The sequence below is a fragment of the Artibeus jamaicensis genome, unplaced genomic scaffold, assembly GCF_021234435.1.
Source record: "Artibeus jamaicensis isolate MK-2021 breed Jamaican fruit bat unplaced genomic scaffold, CSHL_Jam_final contig_327, whole genome shotgun sequence".
Lineage (NCBI taxonomy): Eukaryota > Metazoa > Chordata > Mammalia > Chiroptera > Phyllostomidae > Artibeus > Artibeus jamaicensis.
Genome location: NW_026521772.1, coordinates 6,956,652 through 6,971,828, shown reverse-complemented (window position 1 = coordinate 6,971,828; position 15,177 = coordinate 6,956,652). Strand labels below are relative to the sequence as shown.

Below are 15,177 nucleotides of genomic sequence, written 5' to 3'. Positions count from 1 at the left end.
CTGGGGAGGCGCCGCTACCAGGTGGGTGCTTACAGCAGAAAGGGTCCTTTCTGCCACACCAGCCGGGTTCCAGAAAGAAGCCACTGTTTTGAATTTCTGAATTCTTCGATGTTGCTCGGGAGAAAATACCTCTGAGAAGTGCGATGGGTAAAGAAGCCCTCCCACCCCCTCTCTTGTTGCCGAGATACTTTTTGAGAACTTCCCCCAGCATAGAACTAGCCTTGCCAGCAGCCCCGTCCTCTCTGCCTTTCACTGGACGGTGCCAGAGGGCCAGGAGGTGCCCCGCAGCATCTTCACTGCCTTCTCCAATGCCAAGTTCATCCTTAGTTTCTGCCTGTGAAGGGCTCCAGGCAGCGACAGAGAAAAACAGGCCCCTGGACGGGCAAGACAACCAAAGGAAACCTCCAAAGACACAAAATGGAAGGGACATCACCAAGGACCCAGCCACAGGGCCCTGCCAATGGCCTCTGAGAAAGCAGAGGCTCCCTCATCATGCGATCAGGCTGCCTCCGAGCATTAAGTGACAAAGGTCCTCTTTTCCACTTTTCTCCATACCTAACACTAAGAGTACAGGCTCGCAAGACTGGATGGCAAGGGAGAAAAAATATAGCACTTGGATTTTTTTTCTTTTTTCAATAGAGAAACCATAAAGCCTTTCTTCGTTTTCTGTTGTAGAAGATTCTTCCAAACAGAAACTTCATTCTGACTCTCGCTGAGCCAGGTTGCTATGCACTAAGGGACTCCGGGCAGGGTATGTTCTGAGGTGGGCAAGGGGGGAGCGAAGAGGCTGGACCAATCTGCTCAGCTCTACAACGAAGGCTCGAGAGCTAATTATGAAGCAGGCATTGTTCTTAGTGCTTTCCATTGTTAACACATCTGGTCCTCCACACAGCTCCAGGTGGTGGGCACCATTATTATCTCCATATTATACAACAGAAGAGGAAACTCAGAAACTAATGAGGGTAAGTTACTCGTCAAAGAACACAAGCAATGGGGGAGCTGGAGCAAACCCTGGCTGGTAGAAGAGAACCTACAATCACCACATGGTACAGGCTTGTCTCCTCTGTCCTGTCAAAGCCATAAGCACCTATCAGAATGGCCCAGGAACCATCCAAAACAAGACAACAAACCTACAGTATGGGGGGCAGCTTCTCTGAGTCAGACACTGGGCGGAGACACTGTCCCTTTGGAAGTGTGCAATGAAACTCCTGGCCAAGGTGGGCTGACTTCTATAACTTCACCAATGCCTCCTTCTCTTCTCGCCGTGAAGAGCATTTCTGGGGCTCAGCTCAAGACATCATGGATGCTTGAGAGTCTAAACCCAGGGCCAGGCTCCCCAGTTGTCCTGACTTTGCATTTTTTCACAGCTGGTTTAGGATGACGATTCAGTTCCAGCACAAACCCATCAAAGATGTCTCCTGTCCTTAAGGTACTCGACGGACTCAATGAAAACAAAATGAGGGGAAAAGATTTGCTCCCTGACGTTTGGGAAATAACAACTTCAGAAGTCAATAGAAACTTCCTAAGTGAGCAAAAACATTCATTAGAGGCAGCTAAAAACCACGACCTATTAGTATAGAGGGATGAGCAGGTTCGCTTGCTCCTCCTCACTGGCCGAGCTGCCTCGAAATCTCCGCTTCTCTGCAGATGCTGCGCCCCCGAAACCCTGCTCCCCAGCGAGGCGCGCCTCCCTCCCTGCAGAGTCAAATCCGAAGGGAGAGCTGCGGCCTCCACCCGAGGCCTCTTCCCTTCGCCTCACTAGTAAGTCAACTCCAAAACTGAAACTTGAAAGGAAATTCCAAACACCAACGCTACCTATCAGGGTCTTAAAGCAGCTCTCCCGGGAGAAACACAGTGTGAATTATGTATGCACTTTAAATGTTTCCAGTAGTCACATTCAATAAGTAAAAAGAAACTGGTGAAGTTAATTTTTAAAGTATGTTACATTTAACCCAATATATCCAAAGTGTGATCGTTTCAACATGTAATACAAAAACTACGAATAAGTTATTTTATATTGTTCTCTTCATCCTGTGTCTATTCCACACTTGTATCTCATTTAGGTACGAGTCACAGGTGGGTAATGGCTACTGTACTGAATGGCACAGATTTAAACACTCTTCTCTCTGTTACTGTCTCACAAACACAGATGAATTCATCTTCATTTCATACACTCAGAAATTACTATAGGAAGAAACAGTGAATTAGTACTTTGCCTCCAGCTGCTTTGAATCTTGAATCTGGTAAGTTTTCTCAGTTAGTCTCCACCGTAACCTGGGAAGTTGGTCCCTGTAACATTTCAGATGGGTGACAGTTTGGCATAATGTCACACACACACACACACACACACACACATCCCTGTGATGTGTCCTCAGTTCACACAGCCTAGACCAGAACGGGGTTCACACAGTAACATGGAGTCCAGGTGAGAGAAATCAGCCAAATCCCTTTCCACGCAGCTTTACGCCACCAACCAAGAAGGATTTTCTGTAATAATCTCAGTACCTCCACTGGAGGGAAACTTTATACACATTAGACTCTCTTGGTCCTTAAGCCAGACTCAGCACCGGTTAAGGCCACGCAGTCATATGGGAGGGGGTTGGCTTGGTCAGAGCCCAACCTGATCCCTGACAACCTCTCTGCCTCCATCTCCTGGAATTGGGAGCCCTCCATCCCCTCTGGGAAAGGTGGTCCCTGCCTGCAGGGGACTAAGCAGCTCATCGCAGGGATGACTCACATACAAACAATGAAAGATCAGACATGTAAACAAAGAGAACCAAATATGTAAGTACAAAATGATCAACTTTGTGAAGGTGTTAGAAAAGCTTTGTGCAAGTTTAGGAAGAGCAGGATTTAAAGAGATGAAGGCAGGAGACAGGGGCCGTGCCAAGCAGAGGTGCTAATTGTCCTGGAGGGCAGGAGGTGTCCGGAGAGGTCACCGAGCAAGTGGCCCCGTCTGGCTGGACAACAGGGACCAGGACAGACAGAGCACGAAACAAGGCTGCCAAGGAGGATGTGAGCCGTTTTCAGAGGTTCTGAATGTCCACTAAGGATTTCAGATTTGATTGGTTAAGAACTCCATGCAACAGAATGTTCCGCAGCAGGAGAATAACAAGACAGAGAAGTACTTTAGAAAAATCTAACACAATCTGACATGGTGCAAGAAATGAACATTTAAAAACAAACAAGGACAAGCAGAGAAGCCAATGAACAACAGAGGGAATTTGTGGAGATGCGCTGAGAGAGCCCCGCCACTATTCTGGCTTACAGGCTCCACCAACCTAAACTCCAGTGGCGGCAGGAAAAGTGATGCTAGGGTCAGAGTCACAGGATCTTGGAACTGGAAGAGACAAAGTCATCAGCTAGCCTTTGCAAGATGAAAGCCTACACTCCTGGAGAAATGGTCATGGCCTTCATGCAAGTAGGTAAGTCAATGTCACTGAAGAGCTTCCCTCTTTTGGGGAGGAGTGGCAGAAGAGACCATGATCCCCGGTCTGAAATATTCGTTTCCCTAACCGGACCTGAATCTGTTCTATGCACCTACTTCCACAGACTGCCTGAAGGACTGTTGAAAGAAATCCCAGGAGCACTTGCCTTTCCTTAGAACTTACTTAACTAGGTCACGATAACTTGAACCTGCTAGTCACTCACTTCGTGCGAGCTGGTTTGGCAATCTGCTCGGCTGTCCTCAGACTGACCTCGGCAGATCTGCTGGCCACTCTTCACATCTGCTCTGACCAACAAGGGAGGGAAGTTCCGACCTGGAGATGAGCTTCTGGCCTGAATTTCACTTCAGAAACGGCTGCGGTATGCAAGGCGCAACTCTAGGTCTGAAACTTTTTACGCTTCGATATTTAAAGCGAAAGTCCATAGGTAAATGTCAGTGATGAACTTCCTCATCAACGACCTCCTGATTTATGAAATCTAGATGTCAAGACCCATCATTTGTCACTTCACCCTTGATGGTGGCACAGTCTACACAAATTCTGTCACACGCACTTGGAATGATCAGGCTCCTACATAAACCAAAACATCACAGAGACCAAACTGCTTCGTAAAAACGGAAATTACTGTTTGTAAGAACACGGTGCTAATCACTGCTCCCCAGCTGGTCCTCGGAAGCTACAGAATGAAATTCACACCCACGGGAAGAGATGGAACATGCGTGTGTACACACACCTCGAGACATAGTTCAGAGCTGACCCCCAAGTGCCACGCTTCACAGGCTTTGTCAACACGTCAACAACGTGTGGTAATGATGTCTTCAAACATTTAAAAACTTCAAGCTTTTAAAAAGTGAATGAGGCCCCTTTTTTCAGTTAAAAAGAGGTGAGTGGTTTAGAAAGCAGGGTATAACTGTGCTGGTCGGAATACAATCCAGTCATGGAGTTCTCACTACCTCTGTCCATGGGTGCGATGACTAGTCTCCAAAGATGCCCCTCCACCCCCGAGACTGCCCCCTCCCTGTCGGCACAGACTCAGGAGATGGAGAGCCTTTGAGTTCCCTTGTCCCTGGGTGGGTTTTCCGACTTGTGGCTTTCTTGGACTTTGAAGCCCAGGTCTTAAGAGACCTGGCAGCTTCCACTTTAGCTCTCAGAAGACACACTCATGTGCAAAGCTGAGGTTGCCCAGTTGGAAACACAGGGCTAGCGGACAGGGAGGCCTGAACTCTCTTGGTCAGCTGAGCCCAGCTGAGCCCCGCTGAACTCCAAGCCAAATGCAGCTCCGCCTGGAGCCCAGGCAAAAAGAGCAGATGAACCCCAGCCAATCATAGAATTATGAGAAGAAATAAACGGGTGCTGCTTCACGCCACTGAGTTGCGGGTTCTTTGTTTGACATGGTAACAGATCACTGAAACAGTGGGAAACAAAGGATACCGAATGGTTAGAAGCGGCCTGTTCAGAGACGGCCAAGACCAGTGGCCATCTGTGACCATTTGGGGGATCGTACACTTGTGCATGAAAACCGGTTTCAATGGAGAGACACACACAAGACCTGCTCTTGTCCTATTCAAACACTAGCACTTGGCAATGGCTGGGGTACGGGCACTGGCAGGCACACGGTACCGTGGCGATTCTCCTCCCCCAGACCCTCGCAGAGCTGGAAAAACCATCTCTCTTGACTGGTTTATGAAGCTCTCTCCCTCCTTGTGTTCCTGCCCATGTATATTAGAGAGAATAAACACCCTGGCCGTGAATGCACTGTGGTTAGATGCACTTCCCTACCTCTTGACTTTGAACTTGTTCATGTGACTAGACTCGATGGTTGGTACCAGTGCCAGCGTGCCAGCTCAAAGCCCAAGCTTAAGCAGGCATCTTGTACCTTGCTTGAACTTTTACCCTTTGCAAAAGGAGGGCATGCCCCCCTTGGCTGATGGTCCCAGGAGGAAGAGGAGAGACATTAGGGCAGAGCCACTCGGGCTGAGCCACCAACTCATGACCAAGGGACACATGCTCACTGCTGAACGCCAGTGGGATCTGAGCCCACAGCTACCCAGCACAAGGCTCCTTTATTAAATGTAACATTTGAAAACCACAAATGGTACTTGAGGACAATGGAAAGTCTTCTTGGCTATCACAGTTGTAACTAAATTAGCAAATGGATGTTTAAGTTCCTTGAGTTGTTTTTCCAGAAACTGGTTTCGATGCTCTATCAGAAGTGTCAAACTCATTTTCACCAAGGGCCACATCAGTCTCGTGGTTGCCTTCAAAGGGTAACTACTCCCCAACTAGGGGCAAGGAGCTGGGTGCTGCCACCGGGTAGAAACAAGGTGCCGAGCTGGGTAAAACAAGGGGGAAACCCGGATTCAGCCCATGGGCCTTGTATTTGCCACCTGTCAGATTCTAGATGCTGCTTTTATTAAGATGTGAGGTTTCTCTTCTCAGCTCTAAATCCTATAGAGTCACCACTAGAAGCAAGTTCATTCCGGGCTTCTTACTTCTTCTTACAAGTACTTCTTAAAGCAAAAGCAAACCCTCCCCCCCACGCACACTAGTCCACTTTACCATTAGACCTTCCGCAGCATTCCCCAGTCCTCACCAGGGGACGGAGGCAGCCATTACGAGGGATCAAAAACTAGAGGCTCTATGTGCAATAGAATTATTTGAAGTGACTAAATAGTGCAACCGTAGCTATTTACACGTAACCGTTATTTCAGCAAAATTCTTCACCGAATGAGAGATGAAGAGGTGCTTTCAGGAACGCAAGGGCCATGTAAATGTCAAGTAGTGGGTATTATGTTCAAGTAATTCAACAGACACTGCTTCAACTGCCTTGTACTAGCTGGATTTTCCTACCAACACACAGAAACGATTCATTGGGGCAAGAACTCATCTTCCAAAGAACACACTGAAGATGAGATGAACTCCAAAGGGCAACCAGTGGGGAGTTCAGTGGCTGCCTGGAGGCCACGGCCATACTGAAGGGGAAACCGTTACCTGCCCCTCCGACTGCTACCTCCAGGAATGAAGAGCCAGTGGCATCAGAACTTCAAAAGAAATCTGAGGTTTCGTGCGAAATGTCCTGATTCTTAAAGGCCGCATTACTTTACATTGTAAAATTCGCTGGGAGTCGAAAAAAGGTATCCGAGGGCCATATGCGACCACGGGTTGGCAGTTTGCTACCTTCACGCTTGATATTCTAAAGTCAGCTTGAAACGTCACAGAGGCTAAAAGATGATTCTTAAATTCCTTGTGTTTGTACTTTTGGATTTGAAATTTTATCATCGCATAACCCGCCCCCACCTCCCCTGCAAACACTTCATTCTCTCATTTATAAATCCTCACTCCCTCTGCTTTTGGGCCTCGCTGTTTTCAGTCCTATAATTCGCTGCCAGGACACCCTTATATAGGTGTCCCACACACCTGTGTAAGTCCTCCTAGTTATTGAAAACTCGATGCAAATGCTGGCTTCTGCATAAGACCCCCATGATCCTCCTCAAAGTCCCCTACTTATAAATTATAACAAAACTGTCCAGTGGGTCAGGTCTGCATTGGTTTCTATTCCATCTCATCAGCTCCTTTTTCCCCACCCCCCAAACGCTATAACACAGTAACACCACCAGGATTCACCCCCATGGAAGTCAAAGGCCTGGATCAACGGGCCAAGATCAAGTTCAAGGGCACTCACCGCCAAACACATCTCCGTTCTGGTAGTTCTTCCCTTTCTGGGCTTCCTCTTCATTTTGAACAGTGGCAACATGCTTGGCAGAGGCACAGCCCATAGTCTCATTCGCTCAGCTTCAGCCGGGCTGAACTGCAAATCATCTCTACAGACACAGGGACATCTTTCTTTTCTTTAAACACGAAGACAAGCAACCTTCCTGCTGAGTCCGTCAAGACGTGCGCACCTGCAGGAAGTGAAAGCTGGATCAGAACGCGTGAGACGAAACCCATATCTGGGTGTCTCTCTGGGCTGCGTGACCACAGGGCACTGGAACTTCTGCACGGCCCCGTCGCACTGGGGGTGCAACAGTCTCCCCCAGAACGCGGTGCCCCATGGGTAATCCTACCTCATTCCCACACAGCAAGCAGGAGGCATGGCCCCTGTACTACGTGTGGCTGAACTTTCTGAGGAGATACACATATATACATATATTTATTCCAATAAATACCAGAGCACGACTACTTGCCACCATATATGTAAAGCGCATGCATGTTTGCTAATGTTCTGGAATAGGAAAAACCTTCAGCCCGGGCCAGGTAGCTCAGTTGGTTAGAGTATGGTTCTGATAATGTTAAGATTGTGGGCTTGATCCCAGGTCAAGGCACATACAAGAATCGACGAACAAATGCATAAGAGGAACAACAAATTGATGTCTCTCTCTCTCGCTCTCAAATCAATCAATAAAAATATTCCACAAAAAAAAAACCATCAGAGGGAGGAAAGCATGCTTATGAGAGGTACATCCCTCAGGAAGCTGCAGAATGTTCTCCCTGTCCCCGTCCTGTCCTGCAGGCCTGATCTCAGTTCCTCTCACTTTGCCAGGAGGGGACACTCCTCCCACCAGGTGGCTGGCTGCTAAGGGTCACTGGCATTGTCACCATGCTGCTGCCGCTGCAGGTCTGCATTCCTGGCCAGCACTTATCAGAGCAGCGTCCCCTTCCTCCGCATCTCCAGCTCCACCAGGCAAGATCACAGGTGTGCGCTCCCAGAATGAACTCCTTCCTTTTTAAAAAGGAATGTGGGGAAAACCACCTCACAGTACACAGGTGAGCAACCAGAAGAGAGAAGGGAGACCTCCCTCGCCCGCCTGTTGCCAACTCTTCAGAATAAAGAAAGTGAGAATGATACAGGGTGCAGCCAGGGGGGCCCCCAAAAAAGATTTAGAAAAGTGTCCAGAATTCAAAGTGTATAGAAATATTGGAGAGACATATAAGATGTCCTCACCGCCCCCACCCCCCCAGGGGGAAGGGATGAATGGAGCCAGGCCATTGAGAGCTATTTTGCATAGCAACAGTTTTGCAGCTAACCTCTGGAATGATTATTTAACATATCTATAACCTTTAACTGGTTTCATAGATATGTTAAATAGCAGTGGCCAAGTTTGGAGCCAAGGAGGAGGGAGAAGGTGGTGGCAGAGACTCAGAATGTAACTAGGGGGACTCCTGAGTAAGATGGAACTAGCAGGGACTGAGGATAGAACTTGAGGGGACTCAAGATGGGAACTAAGGGCTGCTCTCCTGAGTGAGTAGCCTGGGACTCAGGAGAATGTAACTAGGGTCGGCACTCCTGAGAAGGAAGAAGGGAGTAGCAGGGTCGGAGGATGGAACAAGAGGACTCAGGATGGGAACTAGGGGCTACTCTCCTGAGTGAGTGGACTTGAACTCAGGAGAATGTAACTAGGGTCTGGGCTCCGGAGTGAGAAGGCCTGTGGGAGCTTGGAAAAGACTGGCTCTGAGACATGAAGGGTCCCCGCTTGGCCAGATGGAGGGAGAGCCACGCGGTTTCAGCAGAGTGAGGACCCCCTGTTGGTGGGGTGAAAGAGGGAGCCACGTGGTTTTGGCGGAGTGCGGACCCCCTCTTTCCCAGGTGAAAGGGAAAAACCACGCAGCTTTGCCAGAATGGAGATCCCTGCAGCCAGGTGAAGAAGACAGCCACATGCTTTTGGTGGAGTGCGGACTCCTGCAGCTTTGGTAGAAGAGGCCCACGCGGCTTTGGGGTGCCCCCTTTGGCCGCGGGGCCTGAAAAGCAACAGAGACTTTGACTGGAACTGGGTACAAAGGACTCTTGCCAGTGGACCATGAGAGGGTACCACAGTACTTTGGATTAACTCGAGAGCCTGCACAGTGACACATCTGACGGTGCCAGTGGCCTGCAACACAGACGTGTGCTCTTTTCCTGATTTACGGTACCCGGAGTTGGGACAAGAGGGAAGGGAGCGCTGTGTGGGTGTAGGTGTATAACCTAAAGGACTTTGATATTTTAGTGGTGGCATTAGGCCTGAATAGCATTAAATAAACATTTTGTTTCCTTTCCACAAATCTCTGGCATTAAGAGATGTGTTTCCAATTGGCGGCGGACAGAAGGGCCCAGTAGATTTTAGTATTTTGGTTTTTGGGAGGGGCCCCTGTTGTACAGCAGTTTTGGGCATCCCTAGGTGGGCCGAATATTGTATTGCCCCTCCCTCGGACCTCCTCCTCTTGTTCGGTAACAAGAATAGAAAGGAGAGGGGGAAACACGAACAGAACTCCCAAAGGACAAGGACAATCCAGTGACAATTTACAGTCATCATCCCCTCCGGGATTCTCTCTTTCCTCTCCCTCACTCCGATTTCATGTTCCGGCCTCCCGTGCTATCCAAGAAGTCCGTGTAAGACTCTAGGACGTGAATGATCCTTGGCTACCTACCCTGGAAAAGCATGGAGTGGTGTTTGAAAGTTGTGTTTGCATCAAAAAAATCTTACTTGAATTTAAAAATTTGAAATCACATGGAAGTCAAATACATTGCAGCAGGCTAACAAACAAAAAACATGTTAAGAATTTTGAAGGGACTTCTCTGTTCTTCAGGCATGGAAGTGAGGGACATGTGAACAAGCAGATTAGATGTGATTTACATTCAATTCAAGTGATGATGACTCAGGAAGTTTCCATTTTGTTATTTAAAAAAACAAACAACAAAACCACTATAGCTCAATGTGAGCACTCTCCAAATCCTAAGTAGGCATAGATTTTGTTTTTTGAAAGATACACACTATATATTTTACAGCAGTAATTTCGAGTGATGTTTTTACATTTTACAACTTTACCAAAATGATATATTACTATTTGGCCCATTTTGACAGTGATAGGAACCCATTTGAGAGACGTAAGTTCTCCAGTTCATGAAGTGGACTGTGGGTCACTGGGGAGAGTTTTTTACTATGTCGTCTTCATTCTGCACATAAACAGTTGTCTGGTTATTCATTCATTTAATCAACAGATACTTACTGAAAACGACTAAGCGACAGACATGTGTTCGGTAGGTCCTGGGTAGACAGCAGCCAACAAGCCAAGTTGGGGTTCACCTCCCCATCCCCACCAACCACGAACACTCAGAGAAGAGAGATCAGTAGCAAGACCAGTTCCATAGTGACATGGTCTCTCCACTGCAAGCTAGACACAGAATGGCGGGAGGTCACCCCACCGCACTTGGTTCGGCACTTGGTGGGAAGGAGTGTAAAGGTGATCAGGTTCAAGGCCTGACCACAGCTAAGCAAGTCACTAAAACAGCCCGGAACTACATCTTTCATGCCTGATGTACATCAAGGTTTTAATTCTACAGAAAATTCTCTTACTTGACCTCCATCCAACCGAGACCTCAAACTGAACAGATCTTCAGAAATGCACCCCTAATGACTGCTACTGCAATCTACTAAAAAACATGCCTTTTGGCCTGTATTAGCCTCCACATAAACCCTGGCAGGATTTTTAGCTTCCATTTCTCCATTAGCTTTGCCCAGCCTCTCTCTCCCAACCCCCACACGTTCCATTCCTTTACCTCTTTGAAACCACACCACTCAGGGGGGTACATCTGAGCGTCCAAACAAGCATGTAGAGACCACAACATGAAGTGGATCTAAGAGTCTCATTTTCACATATTGTTATTATCGATATGCTATTTCTGAAGCCACAGATCACAGCGTGAGAATTAGACTGAAACACCTCTTTGATGTTTAATGGAAACTTCTAATACCAAGCTCCACTGAGGATAATTTTTTTAAAACTAAATAATCTATATGATAGGACCATCAGCCCCTCTAAATCCAAGGGGTCTCAATAATTGCCCACGGATAATGGTGCGATGATTGCAGGGCCGTGGGGGGGTGGAAGTGGAAAAGGGTATAAAGGGGATAAATGGTCATGGAAAAATACAATAAAAATAAACTATGAAAAAATAATAAAAATAACTAATTTCCCATGGCTTTGTGTAAAAGTCTCCCCAAATGGTTGTATGACTACATACCTGTTTCATAGAATAAGTCGTAATTCCTAGCCACATGCTATAAGTTGATTTAATTTACCTCCATCTTTACAGGACCCTGTTCCTACTTTTGATAAAAATGCATTAGCAGATTTGTAAATCCCATTCAAAAATTTTTAAAAAGGACTAAGAAATGTGTGACCATGAGTGTACCCTCCCCATCCTTACACCTCTTCAGCTAATACTCTAGGTACCACTGTAACAGGAGAGAGTTCCTTTCTTTGCACAGATAAGTCTGTTACTTTTCTATGAATGCATATATACACAAGATACATCTAATCTTTTATAAGGAAAGATTATAATAGCTTTTTTCAATGCTGCTCATTAAAAAAATTTTTTTCAGCTTCACTGAGGTATAATTGACAAAATTGCAATATAGTCAATGTGGTGAATTGATGTATATTCATCGTGAAAACATTCCCACCATGGAGTTTTAAGTGTTAACACATCCATCACCTCACACATTTACCTCTTCCTTCCTTCCTTCTTCCTTCCTTCCTTCCTTCCTTCCTTCCTTCCTTCCTTCCTCCCTCCCTCCCTCCCTCCCTCCCTCCCTGCCTTTTTAGTGAGAACACAAGTTCTACTCTCAGCAAATCTCAATTACACAATAGTGTTATCATATAGCCAGCGTATTATCTTTATATACATTAGATCCTCAGACCCTATTCATCTTATAACTCAAAGTCGGTGGCCTTTCACCAGCCTCTCTCCACTTCCTCCACCTCCCAGCCTCTGACAACCTGGGTTCTTCTCTCCGTTCCTACGAGTTTGACTTACGCGACACCAGACGACCACGTAGTATTTGTCTTTCTTTGTTTGGCTTATTTTACTTATTAGCGTTATGTCCTCAAGGTTTATCCGTATTCCTGTAAATGGTATCACTTCTTTTTTTTAGGATATATATAAAACCTCACATTTTCTTGCTCTACTCATCTATTGATGGACACTTAGGCTGCATCCACACCTTGGCTGTTGGTAATCTCGTCGCAAAGGCATGGGAGTCTCTCCCTGTGCTCAAATATGGTCTCTGCTGGACAGTGCAATCCCTACCTCTGTGTGTATCCCCGGCAGGGACATTGCTCATGGCTTTTTTCTCTACCTTCATGTTTTGAACTAGAAGCACAGTTTCATTAAAAAAAAACCCACTCTTCTAAAGTTGGGAAGAAAAAAATAAGCAGAATCTGTTTTCAGAAAAATCAAAGAGATATCTGATTTCAAAAAACAAGTCCATGGGAAAATATTTATATTTACATGATATGACGGATAATTTCACTTTCCTCCAATTAGTTATGGACTTTTTCATTTTGGATGGGAAAGCCGAACATGCTATAGACAGTTTCGTTGTCAAGAAAGATGCTTCTAGAAATGAATCAAAAGTGGCAAACCCCATAAAGAAATCCTAGGCCAAAAAGAACCTGAATAGACCACAGGTGACGTGGAGGACAGGAGTGGGACCAGATGCTGACTGTGACGGTCTTGCTGAGAGCTGTGAAGCCAGCGGCTAAGAAAAAGATAGGGCCACATTACCAACAGATCAGGAGCAACGTATCCCCTTTCTTCCTCCAATTAAAAAGGGAAGTCAAGAGAAGGCGACATCTAAAAACTCCTTTCTTTTATTGAAGAAAGAGCCAACATCTAAGCTCCATATAGAAAAAATGTATGTACAAATAACCGTTCAGTCTGTTGGCCCATCTGCTGGGCTTCACTATAATGAGTGTTAATACAGCGGCCAATGGGGGTGGGGGTGGGGGGAGAAAGGCAGTTTAAAAGGGATTTCTAGCCGTGAAGCTTTGGAGTCCTTGGGCCATTGTTAACACCCTTTCGTACTCCGCTGTGCACGTTAAAAATAACGCACAAAGAGATGTCGCGTGTGACGTGAGGATAATCTGAGAAAGTGCAAGCTTCCTGTTACAAGCAATTGCTGGCATCTGCAAAGATACTCACTCCCCGCCTCACACTCGTCCAGTGTCAGGGCAGGCAGTCGACAACACCCGATGGTCTCCAAAGAAACAGGAAGGGTGGCTTCTGCTTTCTTTATGGGAAAACTCTCACTTCCACAAATAATAATGCACACGCATTATTGTCTCTCAGGAACAGTAAGAAGACGCCCTGTGCAAGATGATGCATTTCTGCTGGAGTGTCTGCAGTGAGGTGTGGGGAAGAGGACGTGTGGACAAGGGGACAAATGGCAAGAGTGCTGGCGTGGGAGTGGGCGTGGGTCGCACGCCTGCCTCAGTGCCAAGGCTGGACTTCCTCTCTCTGACCCCGTGTCTTTAATTGTATGATCAACCTGAACACATGCACAAGCCATGCCACGGAGGGGGTTACCACTCACAAAGAGGCCCTTTCCTACCCGGACTCAATTCATTTAGAAACTCTGTTTCAACCCCTACCCAGTTAGAACATCCTTGGAAACTTCTCCCCCTCCCCCCCAAATTTCCAGAAACCCCATGAGATCTAAAGATTACAATCAAGGATGTGTTGGCCCAAGGGTGTTGATTTTAATGGTGTACAAAGTTTAAAGATGAACAAGGCTTAGCTCCCCCTTTCCTCTTTTCTATCCAGCTTTGAATGAATAAAAATAAAATGAATTTTAAAGATATTTCTTATAGGAAGCTGGTTAGAAGAAGCTCTTGAAGTAACAGTTCTCAGCAGAGGATTTAAGAGTTCAGTGGCTTATTCTGCACCTGAACACGCACAGGCTTGTGCATGGCTAACACTCTTTCTGGGAAGGCAGAACAAGAAAACACCAGGCCCTGATTAAAGTCACCCACCTGCCCCAGGCTGAACAGGTACGGAATTATGCTGTTTCTAGATTTGTTCCTCAGTGGTCAAGGCTAATAGCTGGAACTCCTGGCCTGCAGAAGTTCTATATCTTCTTTCCACTTCCTAGGTCAGAATACCCCGAGAGTGTCTGGGGGAAGTTGTCTGCCTTCGTCAGTGGGGAACCTTCTGTACCATGACACCATGTTGGTTCGCCACATCCCTTGGGATAAAACCACGTGATCTCTTGGTCAGTGGCCTAATCACAGTAGTAGTTTCCACTCTTTTTAAGAATTGTTTGCAAAATCCATGTAGATAGTGAAATGTTTTGAAAGGCATTTATGAATGCAGGACAACATTCTTCTGTGCGTGCTTTTTCACACCAGGTGTGTGGCATTACCTGTCAAAGTCATGGCGTTTCATAACCATTGGGCGGAATCGGTTTGCCACGGAGCTCCTATAGGCAGCCCCAGAGAAAATGAGTAAAACTGATGCAAAAGGGAAAAATAAAAATCAAGATATGATAAGAAACTGCCCTGGCTGGTGTTGCTCAGTGGATTGAGTGCCAGCCTGGGAACCAAAAGTTCACCAAATCCATTCCCAGTCAGGGCACATGCCTGGGTTGTGGGCCAGGTCCCCAGTTGGGGGCGCATGAGAGGCAACCAAACACTGATGTTTCTCTCCCACTCTTTCTTTCTCCCTCCCTTCCCCTATCCCTAAAAATAATTAAAATCTTCAAAAAAAGAGAAATGACAAGAAACTGAAAGTAGAAGAATTATGAATTAATATAAAAGCACAATTTGATTTGAATCTAAACAAGTAAGTCATGATTCTTCCTTGAATGGCCGGTGGAAAACATCCTAGGGGGGGTCTGTGTGTTGAAACACACTGTGAAGAATGGGTCCAATTCCTGCCCTTGAAAGGCTAGCGCTCAGTAGGGCTAACAGATCATAA

The 15,177-nt window shown here is 46.5% G+C and overlaps 1 protein-coding gene across 1 annotated transcript in view; it reads right to left on the bottom strand.

The window, feature by feature from the left end:
• CUNH1orf21 (chromosome unknown C1orf21 homolog) overlaps positions 1-15,177 on the bottom strand; it is a 201,401-nt gene that overhangs the window by 115,731 nt on the left and 70,493 nt on the right. Inside the window, exon 2 of the mRNA XM_037145689.2 lies at positions 7,129-7,348. Coding sequence (XP_037001584.1) covers positions 7,129-7,222 — 94 coding nt within the window. The 5' untranslated portion in view covers positions 7,223-7,348. The remainder of the gene's footprint in view (positions 1-7,128; positions 7,349-15,177) is intronic.